Below are 24,751 nucleotides of genomic sequence, written 5' to 3'. Positions count from 1 at the left end.
CTCGATCATCATCGCTGTCAGCATCCTCATCTTCGGACGATTCAATCTCAGAAACTTCTATGTCCGAATCGAAATCTCACAAATATCCAACTGCCGAACATATCTTTCCTCAGCTTGCTCAGTATTTTCAAGATCAAACCCGAGAAACTCCTCATTTTTGCTCTCATCAAAAATCACTCTTACGTCCGCCATCATTTACGATTTTTCATGACCAGAACACGTGTAGTTAAACCGCTTTCAAAACAGGAGCCCTTAGCTTCTGAACAATTCAAATTTCCGCAAATGAAAGTAAAATCATTTCTGATTGGTTTAATAGTTGTTAGTTCTTGGAATAAACCCATTTCTAACCAATCAGAGACGTTGAATCTAACACACATTCATCACGCTTGGAGACGGGATCGGCCATTGAATGCAGTAAAAAAATCACGACTACAGGCGGGATCGGCCATTGAATGCAGAAACCGGATCACGCCTACAGACGGGATCGGGGCTTAGATTCATTATACAAATTTTTAATTGTAATGTTTTTTTGTAAAGGTTCTAGATTTTTTTTCATAATAGACTTTCAGAAAAAGAATCACGTCTTGTTTACATGTATGGACTGGATTATTATGCAACTTTACAAAGTACAAGAAGGGCAGAAAATTGTTTGTCGTTAGTCTACATGAGTGATCTTGTTGCAGGCTAGTCAGAAAAAAATTATGAATTTTTCAATTTTTTTTAGGCGTTTAGCAAGAAGTCTTGGCGAGGCTGGTGAAATAGAGCCCGAGACAGAAGGGATACTGATAGAGAATGGCGTGGACTACAGTGAATTTTCAGAAGAGGTTAGTTTGTTAAATTGAATGGTTGATATGTTGGACACATTTTGGAGGACTTAAAGTCAAATGCAGAAGTTGACCAAGATCTCTGAGATCGATAGAGGAAAGCTGGGCAGCTGTGGAAATATTTTCTTCACTGAATGAGTGGCCATGTAAACTAATATTGGTCTTTGAGTTCTATCAAGCAGAAGATTAAAAATCACATTGAATTGAAAGTTAGACAATGCAAAGTGACATAAAGTCAGACAGTGCAGGGTGACATGAAGACAAGAATTAGCATCAAACTGAGAAAGATTTTTATCTTCTCCTCCATGTCTTCATCATTTAATGGTATTTTCACAAATTACTTCATTCTGTCTGCGGCGGTTCGAGTCTAAGATTCAGCCAATGTGGGTATGTGAGAAAGCTTGCCAGTAGCTTCTCGTGGGTCGGTGGTTCTTTCCGGGGTTTTCCTGGGTTCTTCCTCCACCATTAATACTGGCCGCCATGTATAGCCTATCGTGTGCTGAAAAATGGCGTTAAACCCCACAACAATAACAACAACAACAACAAATTACTTCATCATATAATGGTATTTTCGCAAATTACTTCATTATTAAATGGTATTTTTGCAAATTACTTCATCATTTAATGGTATTTTCACAAATTACTTCATCATTTAATGGTATTTTCACAAATTATTTCATCATTTAATGATATATTTCACAAATTACTTGATTTAATGATATTTTCACAAATTATTTCATCATTTAATGGTATTTTCACAAATTACTTCATCATTTAATGGTGTTTTCACAAATTGCTTCATCATTTAATGGTATTTTCACAAATTATTTCATCATTTAATGATATTTTTCACAAATTACTTCATCATTTAATGATATTTTCACAAATTACTTCATCATTTAATGGTATTTTCACAAATTACTTCATCATTTAATGGTATTTTCACAAATTACTTCATTATTTAATGGTGTTTTCACACATTACTTCATTTAATGGTGTTTTCACAAATTACTTTTATCATTTAATGGTGTTTTCACAAATTACTTCATCATTTAATGGTATTTACACAAATTACTTCATTATTTAATGGTGTTTTCACAGATTACTTCATTTAATGGTGTTTTCACACATTACTTCATTTAATGGTGTTTTCACAAATTACTTTTATCATTTAATGGTATTTTCACAAATTACTTCATTATTTATTGTTGTTTTCACAAATTACTTTATCATTTAATGGTATTTTCACTAAATAAATGCTTCAGTTAAGTTATATAACCAAATAATAACTTGCATTTCCATTTGCCTCTATCACTGGAGTTAAATAGTTACTGTTTACCAATTAGTATTCAGTGAAAAACAGAAATTTGTACATACTGCAAGATTATAAAGTTTCATTCAAAGTATATCAACACATAGAAATACTTTGACTAATGGTACTTTTGACACTAATTTCTTTCCATGTACATTGCAAAATATCTTGGGGTCCCGAGTGTCCAAGTGGTCTAAAGCGCTCTCCGTTAAGGATCACTGCCATCACACTTCTGTCTGCGTGGGTTCGAGTCTCAGATTCGGCCAATGTGGGTATGTGAGAAAGCTTGCCAGTAGCTTCTCAAGGGTCGGTGGTTCTTTCCGGGGATTTCCCGGGTTTTTCCTCCACCATTAATACTGACCACCATGTATAGCCTATCATGTGCTGAAAAATGGCATTAAACCCTACAACAACAGCAACAAAATATCTTAACATCTAAATTTGCTTGTAGTATGGTGTGTTTGTATATGTGTTTGCATGTGCATGTGTGTGTATGTGTGAATCTTATCTGAAGTACTTAGGGAAAAATTGCATTCAGTGACATCTTTACCTTGGGAAGGGGGGCCCCGAGTGGCAGAGTGGTCTAAAGCACTCTCCGTTACGGATCACTACCATCTCACCTCTTTCTGCGTGGGTTCGAGTCTCAGATTCAGCCAATGTGGCTATGTGAGAAAGCCTGCCAGTAGCTTCTCATGGGTCAGTGGTTCTTTCTGGGGTTTTCCCGGGTTCTTCCTCCACCATTAATACAGGCCGCCATGTATAGTCTATCGTGTGCTGAAAAATGGCGTTAAACCCCACAACAACAACCACCTTGGGAAGGATCCTTAAAATGAACTTTTGCTGCAGGAGAATTCTACCCCAGAGCCAGTTTTCTGAGGTGAAAATGAATAAATGGAGAAAAACGTCTTTAACAAAACAAATTTTTATTTTACTTAGCCACAAATGTTTTCAGGGGGTCGTGGTCTAAAGCGCTTTCCATTATGGACCACTGCCATCTCAACTCTGTCTGCATGGTTTCTAGTCTAGAATTCGGCCAATGTGGATATGTGAGAAAGCTTGCCAGCAGCTTCTCATGGGTCGGTGGTTCTTCCTGGGGTTTTCCCGGGTTCTTCCTCCACCATTAATACTGGCCACCATGCATAGCCTATCGTGTGCTGAAAAATGGCGTTAAACCCCACAACAACAACAACAATTGTTTTCATGCATTGTTACTGCCAGAATACGTCACACAAGAAACATAATGTTTTACTTCTAAACTCCATTGATGGTTGTGCTTTGAAAAACGTGTATTTTTCCTAATTTTATGAGATTGGAGAGAGAGAGAGACCTTTCTTTGCACCAAGATATATGCTCATGAACAATAAACAGTTGTACTTAATGCTCATGGAAAATATCACCTTACAGCAGTTTGTTGATTCCCATAGAAATGTTTGAAAGGTTAGGTGGTCAGAGAATTAAGAGTCAGCTATTGCAAAGACAACTTAATGGACTGACAATATATATTGTGTTAAACATAGCTGTGAGAGAGCACAAGCCAGCAAAACTAAATTTAGAACTCGTGGTTGACAAATTTTGAATTTTGGTAAGAACTTCAGGAAGTCATAGCATAATATCCTTTACATGCCACAAACACTGCCATAGTAAAACCACCCAGCATCTAAAGAATGAATGCACAAATGCACAGCTCAATCCCAAAAGTAACTATTATGTTTAAACATGCAAAATAGTGTGGCCTTTGCATGTTTGACACTCCCTCTCAGCAGTGCAGATATGGAAAGAAAATTTTCTATTGCTGAGAACAATAGTACCATCCAGCTTCTGATTAGTGCATAAATGTATTGTGATGACACATCATGTTCAAACCCACTACTGATCTTTTGAGAGCAGTGAAGACTATATGTGGTTAGGGATTGATCAGTTGTTGGTGTGGGGGTGGTAGGGTGTGTTGGGGGGGGGGTAAGAGCCTTTAATATTTTTAGAAAAAATATGCAAACACTATGTTTGTTTTGATTTGTTGAAAAAAGAAAACAATTATATGCATTACAAGAGTAAATTATATCTTGAGGTGAAATAAAAATAAATATCCTGGTTTGAAAGAAAATCACGTGACCTCCTCTCTCTGAAAATTAAATGGTCAATCCCTTAAGACAGTATGCCACAATTGCATGAATTTTTTGACTGAAACTTGGCATAATTTAAAGTATGCAAGATTTTGTCTATGTTTATACACATGCGTTTGTATGGTGATTACAGTTGACAATCTTAATTTTTGTTTTAAAGTGCAGTAAATACTTCAAAGAAAACATATTTGTTAAGTTTTTTGTGGTTATTACATTCCAATTTGAATTTCCAGTCAGTTTTTATATTATTTTATGAGTAGGTAACTTAATTTCAATTGTACAACTTCACTTTGTTGGTATGTACATGGATCAATCTATGAACCTTAAAACACTGTTTTTGAGTCTCATCACCTTCCCCCATACACTGTCTGTGAGATTGGCAGGTATGTATTGCAGCACCTGAACAAATATTTTGCATCTTATTGATACAAGGGTTGATCTAACAGTTTTTAGACTTTGCTTATACAAATAAAATGAAACTTTGTCCTGATTGTGTATTAAATGTATTGGCTTGGATTGCCTTATTTCTACAAATATTGGATTACCTCTCATGCATGGCGCTTTGTGTCACACTTCATCAGACTGTCAACATTAGCAATTTTGTGACCTGCTTGACCTGTTTAACCCCCAATGATGGTTTAAAGTTATGGTTTGAGGTCCACAACTCTGCATTTTATGCTGTGCTGTGATAAAATTGATAAACATCTGCATCCTGAGGACTGCTATGCTGCTTTACCAAATGTAAGTCACAGTGACATACTCTTCAGGCTTATAATGAAATAAAATAATTGCTTAAAAACATGCAGACTGGTAAGTGGCATTGTTTTCTGAAGCTAAATTTCTTGTTTCAAGGCTAATATTAAAAAATTTCTGTTCCAGGCTTTGGAAAGTCTTCCCCAAGGGTCACCATGGAGCATACCAGCAGACGAGATGTCAAGAAGGCGAGATTTTCGTCAACAGTGTGTGTTTACCATCGACCCAAGCACAGCTAGGGATCTGGATGATGCTGTATCTGTGGAACAGCTGGATGATGGCAAGTATTTTAATTAGGTATTGAGTGTGACTTTTGAAGAATTTATGAGGTGATGGAATCGTAACCAAGAAACAAGCATCCAGACTTAAAAGTCTTCACAGCAACATGACTGTTGTGGGTGTTTTGGTTGACATATGACCTTGGGTATGGTTTATTGGCTTATCACGTGCCTTGGCTTGAATGGTATTTTCAGTGTTAAAACTGAAAATGAAGCATGCATTCAGTACATACCCAAATGCATCAGTATCAGTAAATGAACTATGGTTCTTCTTTAACTACATTACCTAATCATAATACCTTAGGAGAAATACTACTTCCTTGCAAATCCAGTCATCCAATGTTAAAAACTATAACTTACCTGCCCACCTAGGAGGCGGTAGGACAGAGTGATCTCCCCTTGTTACAAGTATTGGCATCAGATCCCAGTAATATCTCAGTTACTGCTTTTGCTTGTGCTAAGAAGCACACTCTCATCATGACCTCGTAAAAGCCAGAATCTACTTGAAAGATATACCACTTAAAGTTGGAGGAGTTTTTCACTTTAGAGGTAAGTATACTCTATCAATATTTCCAACTTTTTCTATTCCTATGCTGACAAAGTTCTGGCTTTACAATTTTCTAAGACTTTGTCTTCATCTCACATTTATGTACTTGCTTGGGTAGCCTATGCAACTTCATATTAAGTCGTGACTATAGTTATTATATTTATGTGCATGCAAGTCTCAAGTACTTATAGAAAACTCTCATGTATGTGTAATTCCACTATGAATATCTACATACCAGTCAGCTTTCTATACCAGGCATTCTTAGCTTCTGGGCAGCAAGCTTTAATGATTTTACTTATATAGGTCACCCAAGCCATTCTATAGGTAGTATTGAAAAATTATATTATACCTGGACACTTCATAGCATTATTAGCTCATCTGCTATCACTAATTTCCAGGTAAAACATCATATGGTTTAGTTCTGTACCCACCCAGTGTTCAAAGACAGGTGCAATGAACTTACTGTAAAGGCTGTCTTTGAACCTTACTACATGTCATATTGTGAACTGGTTAAAAAATATATTGACTCTTCATTACCCTCATTAGATCATCTGCCAGCACTAATTCATAGTTATATATGTGATACTTTATTGATTTTACCTGTAGAACATCATTGGGACTTTTTCTACAGGTAAAATTCTCATCTTGGATATTATCGCACATCCTGCCTTTTCGGACTGACATAAGACAATTGAACCATCCCTCTGTTGGCAACCATTCAAGGTTGCATCATGAAGGCACTTTGGACTCGTATCAGCCATACCTCTGCAAACACATCCTCTGGCAATCACAATCCTTATGGATGCGCACAGACATTTGGACTTGGAGGGGGGGGGGGGCAAGTCTCCTTTTCAGACGGACATAGGAATGTTGACCTCTCAGGGTTATTATTTATTTGTCCACACCATTGAAATGGACACCATTTTTTAAAGCCTGTCATTGGGGCTGGCAAACCTACATGGAAATATTGTTCTCATTCTCTCCAGTAACATCACTGTGATGACTGAGCTCAAATGGCAAAGCGAAGCAATTACTTGGACCTTTGTATTCTAATTTGGGATTTTCTAAATGTGGTGTCCTCATTGACAGTCCCGGTTTCCATCTGACATACCCTAGGCTGGCTTATGTTTTGGCAGACTATTTTTTCTGCTAGCAGGACCTCATGCAGTGGAATGGACTTCTCATCCCTCACTTTCATATGATACATGCTCGATGGGATCAACTTATGATGGACCCTAATGAGAAAGTGGAATGCCAACAGCCCCAACCTTTGTCACACCAATCCTGGGCCCTAACATCTGGCTAACTGCTGGTTCCTACACATTGGAATGGCCAAATATGTATGCCTTTAAATGCCCTGGATTAAATATGTGATACAGGAACCAAAAGTATCTAAGTTTCTCTTCATCCTGATTACTCTACTAATACAGGGAATACAGGACCAAGCAGTTCAATCCATGAAGGCACTGGAATATATCTCAGTGTTTCAGTACTTTATTCCAATTGAGACATCCATACCACAATAGCTAAATTTCTAGGCTCTTCAATGAGCAACAGTTAGCATCTATACAGCTAAACTTCCCATTCCACGATCACTAGCTCACTATGTTGCCATAGAAAGAGGATATCACATGAATCAAAGACCTGTCTGATCTTCTACTTGTTTGGATTTCACCTGGCCAGTTGTACTAGACCCTTGCCCACATGGACATTTCATGGGGATTAACCTGGCAGAACATGACACAACTGAACTGCTCTCACCTCTCATACAAACCCAGTCTTCGCACTACTTTTGCAGTCAGCAGGCAAATCAGCAATACATTTCTTAGTCAACCCATCTACTTGACATTCTGACATGATGATCAGTATTGCTCATGAAACTTCCAACTGGCAAGGATATCATTGACTCACCTCCCTTGCAAGACCTGCTTCCTCTTTTGCATTAGCTAGAGCAGGTAGACTCAGTGCCTTATCAGTGGACCTGAATTCCATATAGTTCTGACAATACAGGTCAGTTTCACTCATGACGATACCCTGTTTCATTGCCAAGGACAAGCTCCCATCCATGGGTAATGGATGGTTTTAATGAAATCGCTGCCGACTCTGGATACTTCAGCTCAAGACCACCTACAAGATCCAGTATAAGCTTGAAGTGGTATCTCAGAATGAAAGCTGTCGCATTGAGGGAGATCACACTTGTTATTGTCTCAACCAGGGACTGAAAGATATATCAACACAGACCCTTCATCCCAGAATAAGTGGGTTATGCATATTGAGAAATAACCTCAGCTGAAATGAATTTTAGATGCCTTACGAGGTTAAAGCAGTTGCCACAAGCATTACTTTTGTCCCAAACTGTTCTCTAACACATTATTCAGGCTGTGGGATGGAGATCAGAATCCACATTCTCTAGCTTTTTTCTCTGAGATCTGTAATCCCAAAGGGCTCAATTCAGTCTGTTAGGATATATATCCACAGCTCAACAGGTCACCTTTCCAGGTTGCTTCACAGCTATTTAAGACATGGCTGTGCAGCTTTGCTGGATTTGCAGAAGGAAAATTTTCGCTTTCAAAACTGCTCCCCATCAAATGGAATCCCCTCCAGTTGGGTTAAGCTGTCTCACATACCTTAGGGTACCAGAGATGGTACACAGCTGCCAACTCTCACAAATTTGGTGTGAATTTCATGACTTTTTCAGCGATTCACAGATTCCCATCACAAGCCAAAAATTCACGAATTTTCCATTCTCAATTGTTTTAAATCTTTAATAAAATAACCGATTTCCTGTTAAGCGCTAGTCGTGATATTCGCATTTGCCGAAACGGTCCAGTACTGCTGGTCACGATATTAGTAAATCTACAGCCTATTAGTACAGTTGGCCTGGTAGCAAGCATTTTAGCCTGTTTTAATCTATATGTATAAGTGTAGTTTTACAAATGATTTTGAGAGAAACTGGGGTCTAACCGGATTTTGCTTAGCGTATGCGTCACCAACACTGATGCATCGCATTTAAGATCTTGAAAAGGTCTTCACCACCAAGGAAAAAGACATGTATTGCTCAAAAAGTGAAGTCTAATTTGGAATATATCAAAAATTGGCTGTGCATTCTGCCATTAAACATTGATATTGATCAGACTTTTTGCACTCAGTGTGCCATCGCAGAGATGATGCGAGTAAGCACATCGGTTGCAAAAAAAACACGTAGAAGTTGGGAAAATTAAGAATTCGCAGATTTCAGCTCTGGAATATTTTAAGTCATTGGTGGAAAACCTGCAAGCTACCAACGCTGAAGCATTATTTGTAGTTTTCTTGTCAAACACAATCTACCTTTATCAGCTGGAGACCATGCTAAACATTTGTTCCGACAAATGTTCCCGGACTAAAAAATCGCTTCCAAATCTTCCTGTGAATGAACCAAAAGTGCTGCAGCTCCTGTGCATTCATCACAGCAACAGTGACAGTGAAAGAGTATTTTCTCTAGTGAGGAAAAAAAAGACAGACTTAAGGGCCTCCTGGGCCTCCTTAGCTGCAGAAAATTTGTCAGCAATTTTAGTCACCAAGATCAACCAGCATTCAAGAAGTCTGAAGTGGTTTAGAAAACAAATTTACGTTCAAGCAGTTGAGGAAGTTCAAGTCTGCCACAGTATCATGTCTTGATAAATAAATATTTCTTCATATATTTAGTGTTTTAATTTTATATTGCGATCTTGATATAGTGAAGTATTGATGGTCAGAGTGGTTGGAGTTATTATCATGGTATTTTTCACTAATTCATGTCCAAATTCATGACTTTTTATCCCTATTTTCACTAATTGTGAGCCTGGAATGTTGGCAGCTATGGATGGTATTTCCAGGTAAGAGGATACATCCCTCTTCACCTCTTACCTATTCTGCTAAGGTATTGTGATTGGGTAACATATTAAAAAAAGAAAACAATTTTTCTTGTAAAATATGTTTCTTTGAGAATAATTACCCAGTCATAATATACATTCATCCTCCCAGCCTCCCTGCAGTTACATCCATATAAAGGGCATGCCTTCCACTCCAGTAGTAACTGAAATATACTTTGTGATTTGGAGCCAATCTCTATACCAAGGGGAGATCACTCTTCCCAACTACCACCTAGCTGGGTGGATAACTTTTAGATTTTTAACTAAAAGTTTTTTATACCTGGAAGACTGGATTTGTGAGGTATTATGATTGGACAAATATTCTCGAAGCATCATATTTTACTCGAAAAAATTAGTTTTTGTTTCCAGTATTATATAAAAGAAATTATTTTGTTAATTAAATATTTTTAATTAAATAAAAATATCAGAACTAAAAGAAATCTGATAACCTAATACCTGGGGTACCCCTCAAATCTGGGTGAGTTGCCTGTAGGACCAGTCATCTATATTGCCTTTGAAGATACCTTGATCTTGAATGCAGTATTTTCATTTTGAAGTGCTTGAAAGACACTGATAAATTATTAATACTCAGTTCCCAGCTGGGATCATATGTAAATACCTCCACATTATGATGATGATCTGCTTGATTCTATCAAAAGCTATAAACCTTGTGTGCACAAAAGTGAACTCTTCACCAAGATCAAGAGGGGATCATTGAACACATTCACCAAGGGGGCGCTCACCAGTTAATATGTACTTTTGAGAGAGTGACGTATGTAAGGTAAGTATTTCGCATTTAAAACATGCACAATGGAGAGAATGTTGGCATACCTCTATGCTACATTAATGTAATGTGGATGATATTTCTTTGGATATTGTACTTTTGGAAATTGTACATGATTTAAACACACTGCTAACTAAAATGACTGCTCCCTTGTTCTAAAAAATCAGCCTGAATTAGGCTAAAGTAGGCTAAAGTACACTATCCATAGCAGCTATTAAAATAGGGAAAATGAATTTTGTCAGACTAGACAATACCAGCTTCTGAAAGTGCAATAAATGAATTACCAAATATATAAAATGTAAAAAAGTTATTGGCTCTTTTTTATACAATTTACCTCTGAAGTTCAGGAAGTGAAAATGACCAGGTAGAGCTAGCACTTTTTTGAAAGGTGCACATCTGAAGTAAGGCCAAGCTGTAAACTCTATAACCCATAGTACACCCATCAATCATACACCAAAATAAAGGGAATTAAAGGTTCTTTGAATTATACCTAAGATATACAAAGTCTTTTTTAAATAGCCAGTATAACCAATGAGGAAAGCCGGGGAAATTCTTTTTCTTTAAAATCCTAACCCTATGCAAAATACATAACTGTAGAGCACCACCCAAAGAGGAAATATAATAGGTTTGCCTGGTACCATTAACCCAGTGGGCAGTTATGGGATGACCAAAACCCTATTTCTTTCTAACCAGAGACAGATATCAGGAATGACAATTCTGTTTCACCTCTGGAGTGAGTTCAGGATGACAATGACCTTCACACCATGGTGAATTTCAGTGAATTCCTGGAAGAACCAGTGGTAGTTTTGGCAGGTGTGTCCCTTCCATTAGGCTTCCCCTGCTTATTTCTACCAGTTTTGGGTAATGAAGGAGGAGCAAGAAGTATGGACATTTTATAATGCCGTAAACCTTCCCACTGACCAGAGCCCTAAGTCTTCAGGGACACTAGAATTCTCTCTAGTCTGGAGAAGCTTTCTTGGGTTTAATCTTGTTCTGATTGTCTACTGCTCCTGGATGGTTTGGAGCTGTTGCAGAAGTTTTCCCACCAAATGGCAGAAGGTGTAGTCCATCTCCCCTTAAGTTCTAGCCGCTTGTTTCTGCCTCCAGTTTATTTATTACTTGGCTCCTAGACCTTAATCACCACTGAATTTGATGGTCCCTGAGTGGCATATCAGCTGGAACCTGGGCTTGTCTCCTAGGGAAATCACTCAAACCTTGGAGCCAAAGCCTCAAACCTAGGTGACAGTATCCTCTCATGCTGATATTCTTTTATTCATTTTGCCCTTTTTGAATCAATTGAAGGAGGAATTATTGTCTCCAGCAGCTCTTAAACACTTTCTGGTGACTGTTGCAAAAACACTGAGGCATGTTCTGTCAAAGTTCATGGTGCTTTCTGCAGAGCTTCTCCACCTCTGAAAATATACCCCCTTGGAAACATCCATGGTTTTACTGGACATCAGCAAAAACCTGTTGAAGACTGCACCACTTCATGCAGAGATTCTCTTTGTAGGTTTCATCCCCTCTTTAGCAGCATGGGATATTAAGTATCAGCAAAACCAGGCCCTGGCCATGACTCTAGGCCCATTAACCCACTCAATATTTTAAAACTGGCTATCTTCAGCAGCGGCACAAGCAGCCTCAGTTCAGAACTCTCCCACCCATCCGTTGCTAGATGATGTCACAGAGGCCAAAGCCCTCTCCTGCATTGTTTTCCTCTTCCTAGTGTCCTCATAGGTGGCTGAGTAGCCCTTGTTTCAGAGACATCTTTGGGCATAATGAAGTAGATGTCCTTCAATTTTAAAAGATGTTACCTACTTCATTCTGGGAACCTCCTCCTTTGTCATAGACCTCATTTTCTTCCACCAGGCATATGCAGTTTCCTCCAGGGCATGGGCTAGATAGTGGCTTTGAAATACACCTAAATGATTAAATGTAACTGGATAAAACTAGGTCACATGCCATAGGTTGCACATGCCTGCCTTTCACAATCCAAATTGGGTCATTTAAGGGATGAGGTGTACACCCTTCATTGGAAGGGTGCAGTTGAGAGGGTAGTAAGCAAACAATCACAATCCAGGTTTCTGTGCATGAAAATTTTGATTTTATAAAACATGGAAAAGGTTTGACTCATCATCAATCTTTCTGCCTTAAACAAATTACTTCAGGAAAATCAATTAAAAATAAAGACTTCATCTTTGGTTAAGAACATCATAAAGGTCTTTGACTGGCTGGTCTCCATAAATCTGCAGGATGCACACTTCCACATCTCCTGCTTCCTGTCTCACAGAAAATACCACTGGTTTTGTCTCAGCCAGGAGGTATTTCAGTTTTGGGTACTCTTGTTCAGCTTCACCACCACCCTGTGACTCTGCCCCACCCCTAGTTTCAGTTATAAGCACATAATGCAGGAAAAAGTTCTGGTAAAAAGTATTAACTACTGTATGTATAAGTATACATTTTTATACATAGTTCCTGTAAGAATGCCACAAATAACCCAAGTACTATGGGAGTGATGGTTAACGTCATCTGTGTGGACTTTTATTGTGCAAGACCACCATATTCTGATATTGGTTTCCAGAAGTGTATGAGGTTGGGGTCCACTCTGCTGATGTTAGTTACTTTGCGATATTGTTTTCCAGGTTTGTATGAGGTTGGGGTCCATATTGCAGATGTCAGTTACTTTGTGAAGGACGATACAGTACTGGACAGAATAGCTGCCTCCAGGTCTACCAGTGTATACCTTGTACAAAAGGTGCGTAGAAAGAAAAACTTATTTTTATATGTTTGTTTGTCTGTCTGTCTAGATAGCCAGCTGGAAGAAATAACCTATTAGCTAGTCAGACATCATAGTTAAATTGCTAGTCCATTATTTAGAGTTATAGTTAGTCTAACTGTAAACTGAAATGATAGCTTTGACAACATGAATAATTTATTATTATTTGTCCCTAATTCCAGAAAATATTGTCTGGTTCCTGTACAATAACAAGTTCTCCACCATGTACAGTTAGCTAAGTTTGTGGACAGCTTTTACTTGGAGTGAAGAAGATTCCAATTGATTTTAGATCCAAATTGACCATATTACTAGGAGTGAAAGAAGAAAAACAATTTCCACACAATAACTTGAGCTCTCCATCTCAACAGTTACCAAACTTTGTGGAGGCTTGCACTTGGGGGTAAATAAGAACCCTATCGATTTGGGGTCAAAGAAGTCATGATTAAAGTGGCTTAATGAATAAAGATGGTTTCTGTACAGAAACTAATGTTTTTCACAATCTACAGATACCAGATATTGTGGAGTCTTACACTTGGAGTAACGAAAAACCCAATCAGTTTCAGGGTCAAATGTTTAAAGGTGAAGGTCACTGCCTGAAAGAATAAAAAAGGTTTCTGCACAGATATTTCAGTTGTCTACATAGGGCTGTAATAAACATGGGGTTAACTGCTGTAAACCATGTTAAAGTTTGAATCTCAAATATTGTCAACTTTAGTTGTTGTGTTTAACTGAAACTTTAGGATAACTTTTGCTATAGGTCTAAAGTTTGTATGTTGAAACTTTAAGATAATTTTACTACAGGTCTAAAGTTGGTATATTGAAACTTTAGGATAATTTTTACTCTAGGTCAAAGTTGATAAGTTTAAACTTTAGGATAATTGTACTTCAGGTCTAAAGTTTGTATAATGAAATTTTATGGTAATTGTACTACATGTCTAAAGTGATTATGTTGAAACATTAGGATCATTTTACTATAGGTCTAAAGTTTGTAAGTTGATATGTGAGGTCAGCACAGTATTAAAGTTTTGTATGAACATTTATGAATTTCAGATACAGGGGTGTTAGTGACAAGCATATTTATCTAGATGAGATACCAGGTTCTAATGAACAGTTATTAACAACGCTGAAGTCACCTGATCAAAGTCAGTTTTTGAAATTGTAGGTCCATCAGAGATACCCTTATGGTCTGTCAACACTCTCTTACCCTATGGCTTTACCATTTTTTAGGTGATTCCTATGCTACCTAGACTACTTTGTGAACAGCTCTGTAGTTTGAATCCTGATGAAGACAGATTAACTTTCTCAGTTGTTTGGAAAATGACAGATGATGGAGAGGTAACTAAATTTCTGAGTTCTTCTTGTTAGTGATAGCATATGATGTGCAGTAGTTTTGTTTGTATGTTTTAAGTGACAGAATTTTTCCCATCACTGTTTAATGCATGGTTTAAAGTTCAGGAGAAGACCCAGTATAATCTAAATAGAGGTTGTTTAAATACACTAAATAACTCAGATTAAAATCAGGTATGAAACCTACTTGCTGTTCTGACTTGTTGCCTATTTAAGATCTAAGTTATGGGACTTGTTTTCATGAAATCTTTGAGTCAGCCAATGATATTGATGTATAAATGGACACAATTAATACAACCATGATAAATCTTTGAATTTTAAAAACATTTTATTTGTAAGAAGGCCTTCATTGTATCAGAGGAAATGCAAAACATTAAAACTGAATAAAATGTCATTTTACAGAAATAAATAATAAATCATATAATATGTGATAAAATTATAAATATTCGATGTTATTTTGCTGTAAATGTGTTTTAATTACATCTTTTGCATTATTTAATAATGTTCTGGGCTGAGAAAATCTCATTGCCGGATGTTCCAGACTTTTCATTTTTGAAGTCAGTAAATAAAATTGTCCAAGTCGCTATTCCAGGACAAGTGCTTTTTCCAGTTCATAAAAAGTCAGGCAAGTGTTTATTTTGATGCGGCAATTCATGCCCTCCAGACATACTGAATACTTGATTATACATGCTTTATCACACCTACCCATGGTCATTGATAACTGTGTACATTCTATTTACTGCTTGACTGGGCAAAGTGACCAAATTATTGGCCAAATCGCAACATTCAAAAAACAAAATTATGCCAGTATGATTAATTGGCAGAGTTTTAAATAGCTTTAGGTTTGCTAAAACAGATACATTTGAATGACTCACTTGTTGATTTTAATCCAGCGAGTCAGTCCAATAAAGTTAATGAAAGGCACTTTACTGACATTATTGTCAGTTCTGTCCATGAACTGAATAAATGGCAGTGATGGTTCTTTATTTTTCAAATTAAAATACAGAGGATCATAATGCTTAACATGCTGATATTGCATTTGAAATGAAATGAAGTTAGAAAAGGTACTGTCTCTTTTCATATTTTTTGACAAAATGTATATTATAATGACTTTAAAAGTAGTTGTCAAGTACATTGATATTTATTATGTGGATAAAATGAGTTTACTAAATTATTTTTGCAAAGAAATTAATAAGGAAGAACTGGAAAGGAAAACTCAAGTGAAAGAGGAGCGGTAAAACCTAACATTGTTACTGAGTGTGAGGTAACTATTTCTTGAAGAAGACACAACTCGGACTCTGTGGCAAGAAAAAAAGTTAGATATGACATTATTAAGACACTGATAAATTTAGATAGTTATCCATGGCTTGAATTCATTTGGTCAGAAGGAAAAATGTTTTGCAGTTATTGCAAACAATATTCCAAATGGGCACAGGATCAAAATTCTGTCAGTTATAGTTGTCACTTTTGAACTTTAGGATTGAACCAGTCTAGTCTTTTGACAATTCTGGACCTCACAAGGCCTGTGTAGCATGATATATCCATGACACTAGCAAGCATGAGAAGAAAATTCCAAAAGTTCGAGTTGCTGATTCTCCATTAGAAAAGGCTTTTTCAAAACTAAATGAGACTGAAATGGAAAATGGAAAAAGAGTTTTCTTTAACACAACCTACAATTGGGGTCTCAAACATGCAGTTCAGATTCCTGGACAAAGAAAAACAGAGAAACTTCAATGTAATGAAATGTGTAATATCAGCCTGCATTTTTCAAAAGTTAAAATTTTTGAAGAAATATGGTGCATAAAACGTTTATTATTTCTGTGAATTAAAGTGCATACATATTAAAGTCTTGACCAGTGATTTAAATTTTGTGACATGTATAATGGTTGGAGGGACAAGTGAATGTGTAAAACCACTTGCCCCAGACAAGATGATGAAACAAAATTTGCTTAGCCCTGATGTTAACATTGAATTAAATAATTTTGAAATATATAATACAAATGATAGTACATTATTCTCATTACACTTTCACACATTTAATTAATTCAGTATATACTTGACAAAATAATATCTGTTGAAATTGACAAAATAATATCTGTTGAAATTCAGTTTTCTCAATATCTTTGCAAAAGAATTTCAGCTTGTAAAAAAATCTGAGGACACAGTTGTTTTCACATTCTTTTATTTTGTAATTTTTCAGATAGAAGAAGAGTGGTTTGGTAGATCTGTCATACGGTCCTGTGTTAAGCTGAGTTATGATCATGCTCAGGTTAGTGACTGCAAAGTCATTGGATTAATAGTATACACCTGTTTTGTGTTTTGAACGTTGCCTTGATTGACCAGAGTTTCATGGGGTGTTTTACTTCTATTACAATAGATTTTTGTTATAGTCAGCTGTGTGGTATGGTTTATGAAAATGAGCATGCTGCAAGACTGGTGGACATGGTAGAAAAATACATAAGGCATATGATGGAAATAGAGGACATTTCTGATCCCTGTAAATATATGCAGTTTATGAAAAATTTATATTTTCTGACATAATTCAGAAGTGTTTTCCAATTAAAACAATGGGATAAGATCAAGGTGTCTACTGGAGTGTTATCACCAGTTTGTTATCATAGGAACTCACAAATATGAGCACACTCGTTAGAGGGGTGTAGGCTTCATTAATAAAATGAATCAAATTGGTGGCTTTAGTTTTTAGTTCTTCCTCATTTTGATGCTTTCTGGACACTCTCTGATGATTTGTATTCAGCCATTGTAAATGTTAGGATTTGTAGCAGTTTGTTGACGAAAGTGTTTAACATTTTTGCAACCATGTTTCAGACATTCTTTCTTTTATCAGAGAGAGCAAAAGAGAGAGTTCCTCTAGTTCCACCTAAATCATTCAAGAACATATCCAGATGTCCTAAGGGAGAATGAATGTGCAAAAACAAATCCCGCTGTCACCGTAATTGTTTATTTCTCATACAATATGTTTAGCAGGGAATATTGCCTGTATATGTCCGTTTCCCTTCATGTCTTTGAAAGTGGGGGGTATATAGTGTTACCTGTATCTGTCCATTTCATATCATGTCTATGGAGGGGACATAGTGTTACCTGTATCTGCTACCTGTCATGTCTGTGGGGGGAACATTTAGTGTTATCTGTATCTGTTACCTGTCGTGTCTTTGGATGGGGCATATAGTGTTACCTGTATCTATTACCTGTCATGTCTTTGGAGGTGGGGGCATATAATGTTACCTGTATCTGTCCATTTCCAATCGAGTGTCTGTGTGATCTAAAGCACTTTCCTTTACCGATCAGTACCATCTCATCTTTATTGCATGGGTTCGAGTTACAGGCTTATCCAATGTGGGTACGTGAGAAAACTTCCTGATAGCTTCCTGTGGGTCGGTGGTTCTTATATGAGTTTTCCCAGGTACTTCCTGCACCAGGTATACTGTTCCCATTTATAGCCTATTGTGTTTCCTATGTGTATTTGGAGGGGGTGGCATATAGTGTTAACCACGTATGTCCATTTGCTGTCATGTCTTTGGAGGGGGCATTTAAGGAAAGAAAGGGGGCTCCTACAAGTAATTATGATACATTAGAGGAGTTTACCCTCGTTTGTAGGAAGCCTAAATTGCATAAGTCCCCTGCATGTCTTGGCATGGCCTTAGGGCTTGTAATTCAGTGCACAGGGGTTTATAATGGATCTAATGGATCCGTCCTGTATTACCATATTGCTGACTGGAGCCATCCACAATTGTCTAATCAGCCATCCAGCCAGTCCAGCCATCTCAATTAGGTTATCTTACTGAAAGATCTGTCCTTCTTGCCAGGTCTGTGGCTTCATCTGTCTATAATTATGGAGATCCTAATTATATGAACAATTACGGGGATCTTAGTGATAGATTTTTCTGTCTTACGGTTTATGGCCACATATATTTTGAAGGGGATTTTAGTAATAGGTCTGACTGTCTAGGAATGCCCATAGCATGGCCAGTACCAGTATCAACCTGATCACCTTATACAATATGGATAACCATGCTGACCATACTTCTGGTGAACCAGCCGTCTATACTGATGTGACAAAGATTTATAGCTGAGCCTGCTAATCCTATATTCAAAGCTTACTCACAGGCTATTGGCCCTGAATCATAGAGAGTAGTTGGCACTGCATCATCATTGCCACAAGGAATGGTTTATCCCAATATGAAAGCTGACCACATGTGTTTATGGGTGTCAGGGTCCTGCAGTTCCAGTCACTCTGGATCAGACTATTTCAGCAGAATGATAATTTTGGAGAGGCCTCAGATTTTGTTTTTCTAACTCTCTCCTCTTTTTTCCTCTCCACTTCTTATGATTTTCTTCAGCAGGAGATATAGTCACTCATTGATAAATAGGTGGTAGAGATTGTAAGTAAACCACAATCTCTGGTGTACTTTACATGTTTTTTTTCTTGTCAAAATGGCAAATGGCAATTTGAGGCCAATCATTGATTTTTCCGCTGAGGCTCAAGATGGAAATGGCAAAATGTATTGACTCTCAATCTGAATGGATGAGTATGCCATCAATCTCAATTTCACAGATGCCTACTTTCATGTCCTGTTTACCCAGCATCACAAAGGTTTCATCAATTTGCTTAGCACAACAAAGTTTAACAATTTGAAGTTCTTCCATTAAGTCAAGATATCAGCCGCTGGGTATTCACCAAAACTTATGGTTTGCATCAGCAGCATGTTCTGGTCAACTTCATGACATCGGTGGTGTTTCTGGATGATCTCCAGAAGAAATGTGTGGTAGGTTATGTTCTTCACAGGGGCAGAAACAATCTCTTATCCCTTTTGAACCATCTCGGTTTTCTGATGAACTGGAAAAAATCTGACCTTTGCTTATCCTAGAGTTTTGTCCATATGTGTATTGAGTTCATAACCAATTTTTAATCAGGTATGTCTCCTTGTCCACGTCACACAGATCATCAGACTTATTGAAACGTATTTCATGGGCAAAATTATATCTGTGAGCAATGTGAAATTGTATTTGGAAGTGAAGCATCTGCCAGAATTTAGAACCTTGATTAGCTTTTGTATACTTTATCTACATGTACATGGTATGCTTTTCAAGATCTACACTTACTGAAAAACCATGTAGTCTCATCCATTCTTCTTGTTATGTGTATTTAATTTGTATTATTTGTTGGCTTTTCTTGATGATTTTATGTTATGTACATCTGTATTTTATCTGTATTTTGTACTTAACCTTGTCCAAAATCAATTTGTCAGTGTACCTGCCCAGTGACATTTGTTTGTAAACAACAATACATAGCTAATATTTCTCTGTGAGAATAGATTAAATATTCAGATCATTGTTAATAGCCAACATGCTTGCATTCAATTTGAGTTAAAGATACAGTCATGATTCTGACCTTAGAATCTTCCAGAATGTAAAATTTCTATTAAGTTGACAGAGTATTTTTTTTAAACTTTAGGTCAAATAGCAGGTTATATAATTTTGTTTACACTGGGATTGTTAATTATTAAAATTTTTATTCACTGGAATTAAAAAGTCTACTTGGACGAAAACATTAATTTGGAATTGATAGTGAGTTCAGGCAAGGTCATTTTGGATTATATTATTGTGATACAACAGAAGACTGTTACCATCTAACCTATTTCCAAATTTTGGCACATAAGCACATTTGAGACTACATGCACATAAGCTCATTCAAGATTATACAGGCATATCGGCACATTCAGTATTGGAATTTATTTGGAATACCACTGGAATTCAGTGGGAACTTTATACATTTGGACTTGTAACAGAACTTTTTAGACTGTTTGGGATACTTTAAGATCATTTGAAATTTCACTTTGTATTCTTGGGAAATAAATTGTTTGTTGAATTTTACAAAACTTGTTGGTTTTGACTCATTTCTGTTGCTTAGTTTAAGATGATAGAGTCGTAACATGCTCTAGAAGTGTACCAGAGTTACGAGTAGGATGCCCAACATTCCCATCTTCTAGTGTCTGTTCTCTTAATGTTAATGTAATTGGGGAAGGTATATATAGGAGAAAGCAAATTTTTCTAGTAAATTCTCTGAGAGAAGTAATGAGCAAGTATTTTTGCCATTCGTCTATACAATATAGCTGTCTGCGTGGGTTCGAGTCCAAGGCTCGGCTAGCATGGTTACGTGGGAAAGCATGCCAGTAGCTTCTCGTGGGTCGGTGGTTCTTTGCTGAGTTTTCCAGGGTTCTTCCTCCACCAGTTATACTGGCCGCCATGTATAGCCTATCTTGTGCTGAAAAATGGCATTAAACCCTAGAACAACAACAACAAAAAAATACAATATAGACAGAAGAGATAAATTTTTGTCTTTTAGTTGGGCTGGATTTGGAAGGTAGCAGGCTTATATTTGGTAATATGATTCAATGAGTATTCTTGGAGAAAAATTTGCTTTCTTCTTTAAATGTATTTTTGTTCTCATAAATGTCAGAATTTATATACAGGACTTTTAAATACATTGCGGGTATATAATCTGCCATTTATGGTACTCGTATTATTTGTTCAAAGTCTGATTTTAGTACAGTTGTTAACTTTCTTACTCAGGGATTCATAGAGGAGCCAGAGAGGGACTGGACAAGAGAGGAGTTACCTCCCATCACAGAGGGATTTTCTGTACAAGACATCAAAGACAAAGTTTTGATATTGGAGAAGGTCTGTTTGTGATTTTTAGTTTATTTTTATCTTTGGTTATTTCATGTAATAAGACCATTACTGGCTAGTCATATGATTTCATGTAAATTTATTGCTGTGTAGCATGATAGTCTATACCTATGGTATGCTTTCTGTATATGCCAATGTAAGAACAGTCTCAGGTTGAGAGTTGTGATGTTTAATTGCTCTTGCTGCACAGTAATAATTGGAAATCTCCGATTTGGAAACCTTCACTTTTACCCAAGTTACTAATGGTTTTGGGCCAGTGATATGAGGAGATGGTTATTGTTGTTGAGGTTAATAATTTTGATTTTATTTATTTATTTATTTATTTATTTATTTATTTATTTATTTATCACAGATTGCTAAGAAACTGAGGAAGAAAAGATTTGACAGTGGTGCTTTGCGACTGGACCAGGTCAAGCTTCAATACAGCCTGGATGCACAGACTGGTCTTCCAAATGGTTACTGGGTTTACCAACAGAAAGACAGTAACAGGTATACCAGTTATAGATTTAGGATCTTACAAGCTAGGAGGTCTGGAAATTGAATCGCTGATATTATGTACAGAAGATGTAAAATACATGTATTACATTTTCAAGGCTGTTTCTAAAATTGTCAGCTTGGTTCACTAAAAGTAATATTAGGAACAAAACCAGTCAGAGTTTGATCAGTTAATCAAATGGAGTGTTTGTTTGTTGTTTGGGATCCGACATAGAATATGAGAGAGAGAGAGAGTCCATTGAAAACTGACCCAGGTGAATTTTCTGTGCTTGATATCATTTCATATGATGGCTTCAGAAAAAAGCCAAAAGAGTTTTTGAATACTTCCCCACTTTTCACTTCAGCATGGTTGCATCTAGGATACCCAATTACAAGATATCTGCAAATCTGTAGTCTCCTTGCTTATATGAATTCTACACACACTTTTTGTTTGTTATACACAGATCTTAAGTCTACACTGGCATTGTCTGAAAATCATTGCACCATTCAATGACATGATGGTCATTCTGTGCTTACTTTGGTCCCCAGACCTTCTCTTTGACAGAATGAAGTAAAATCCAGACTTTTTTCACTTTATGAGAGAGAGAGAGAGAGAGAGAAAGACTGTTTCAAAATAGGGACTGAGGATGAATGGCTGAAGGAAGCATGCAGGAAAAAAATCGAGTTGTTGTTGAATGATTTTATGTCAGCCCATATTGTGTTTCCTGATGATTCACACTTTTGACATTATTGTATTTATCTGATCACCAGTTGATGGTGTATATTAGTTATTCTGTGACTTTATGTCCATTTCTGCATTAAATGTGTCCTTTTCTATATGATCTTTTAAGTTCTGCAGTATATACCTTCACCAGATTTTGTGGATAGCTTGCACTTTGGGTAAGAAAAAGTATTTTGAATTTGGTGTCAGAAGGTCAAGATTACTATCATTGAAAGAAGACAGTGGTTTCTGAAGAAGAAATGTGGACCGGACTTTGAGTTTTGCAGATTTGTTAAGAAAGAAGCCTAGTGAGTGATTTTGGGGTGAAAAGGTCAAGATCATTGTAACTAAAAGAAGAAAGATCAAAGGTCAGGGTTTTGTAGAGAAATTTTTATTCTAGAGTAAGTTCCTTGACCAGAATTTGTGTATGGCTTGGACTTAGGATGAAAGAGAAATCTACCATATTTACCATATATGTTGGGACACTATTTGTTGGGACACCACAGTTTAATTTTAAAAGTAATTATTTTGTGCACTCTATGTTCTGGGACACAGTTTTTTTTGAGTCGTAAGTTGTCAGACACTTTTCAAATCATTGGAAAATCATGTCAGAAAATACACTCATACTGAAATTTTATTTTAAAAATTATAAAACTGTACTTGAGATAACACTCTTTAATCCACTGCTGCAGCATCTTATCAACACAACCCTTCTCCTGCACACATACAATCAATTCTTTTTGTGCATGAATATTTGTTTTAGCTTTCTCATACCATTAAAAGTTGTTAGAGGCAATACATCACCTGAAGCAGAAACTGCAAGGACTAACTAAAGTCAGATTTTTTCAAATCTGCACCAGTCGTACTAATTTCACACTTTTGACCCCCATCTTACCACCAGCCCATCCAGGAATGCAATCAAAGTAAACATGAATTTCATCCATGTTAATGATCATATTGTCAGTGAAAACGTCTGCTTCTCTTCTTGCCTTCACAAATTCATCACATGATTTTATTTTCTCCAATTATTCTGGGTGACGCTGGGTCATTGATGTCCATGCACGAAGCACTATATTGTTTCACTTCAAAAATCGTTACATTGTTTCAGTTTATTTTCAAAATTCCCATGAATACCAGTGAAAAGGAACCAAAGTTAGCTTCCATGTCTTGGCCATCTTTGTATATTCCCAACAAAATAAATCGTCACACTTAAAAGAAACCAAAGTTGGTTCCGAGGTTGGCTTGCTTTACAATAAAATAACTTTTGTGTTGATATCCTTTAAAAAAGGAAAAACCAGCTTCAAAGTATCCAAAGTTGACTTCTGAGGTTGGCCTGCTTCATAATAAAAATGACCTTTGTCTTTGATGTCCTGTTGGTAAGTTCAAAGAAAGAGTTTACTGCTCGCTGCCAGTTGTGTTTATTCACAACCTGGGCTTCTATGTGCTTGGCATCTGTAGTTATAATTAATACAAAGGGGCATTGATGTTTGAGGATAAATAGTATACACAGCAATAACTTCCTTTAATGATACTTTTGTAACCCATACTAGCGAAAAGATTGTCACTTGCACTCAAGTGAATGTGTTTTCAAATAATGATTTTTTTCATACATTTGATGTGGATATATTTCAATCTTGGTTATTTTCCACCTAATACTGTGTCATGCATGAATTACAGTTGTCTTTAAGATATCGGTTGATTATTTCCCACTTGTTGGTGATTTTGTTGGATCCAGTTTTCAGTTGGATAACATATTAAAACCTTTGAGCACAACTAAACACGATTTGTTTCTCAATGATCATGTCAGTTAACAACTTGTCGTGTGTTATCGGACATAAGTGATACACATTACAGTATGGATTTCATGGATATATTTTATTCTTTTATGCTCATTTTAAAAAAAGGAAAAAATGATAACAATACAGTGTTATTTTTAAAAAAAAATCAAATAAGTGTTTTGTTTATCTATTTTATTGCAACGTTTATTGGGGGGGTAAGCACATTGCATTAGAAATTTATTTCGTTTCTTAAGTCTTGTGAAATGACGTAGTTGAAAAAAGTTTCACCATAAGTTCTGGGACATGATTTTTTTTATTGTATTGTGTCACAATATATATGGTAAATACGGTAATAATCCCGTGGTCCAGAGGTTAGATGTCATGGTCATGGTAATTCTAAAAAGAAAATAATGTTTTCTGCATGGTAACTTTAAGACTACAT

At 36.5% G+C, this 24,751-nt stretch overlaps 1 protein-coding gene across 2 annotated transcripts in view; it reads left to right on the top strand.

The window, feature by feature from the left end:
• Positions 1-24,751, top strand: part of LOC149781450 (DIS3-like exonuclease 2) — a 166,553-nt gene that overhangs the window by 97,248 nt on the left and 44,554 nt on the right. For both annotated transcript variants that reach the window (XM_089935532.1, XM_089935533.1), the window contains exons 12-18: positions 725-824; positions 5,136-5,289; positions 13,148-13,260; positions 14,509-14,616; positions 16,829-16,897; positions 21,220-21,327; positions 21,689-21,825. In XM_089935532.1, coding sequence (XP_089791658.1) covers positions 725-824; positions 5,136-5,289; positions 13,148-13,260; positions 14,509-14,616; positions 16,829-16,897; positions 21,220-21,327; positions 21,689-21,825 — 789 coding nt within the window. The remainder of the gene's footprint in view (positions 1-724; positions 825-5,135; positions 5,290-13,147; positions 13,261-14,508; positions 14,617-16,828; positions 16,898-21,219; positions 21,328-21,688; positions 21,826-24,751) is intronic.

Source organism: Sinohyriopsis cumingii, chromosome 15, assembly GCF_028554795.1.
Source record: "Sinohyriopsis cumingii isolate HCF-2022 chromosome 15, ASM2855479v2, whole genome shotgun sequence".
In the NCBI taxonomy this organism is placed as follows: domain Eukaryota; kingdom Metazoa; phylum Mollusca; class Bivalvia; order Unionida; family Unionidae; genus Sinohyriopsis; species Sinohyriopsis cumingii.
The sequence above is the reverse complement of the archived record's forward strand: the minus strand, read 5'-3'. Positions and strand labels throughout refer to the sequence as shown.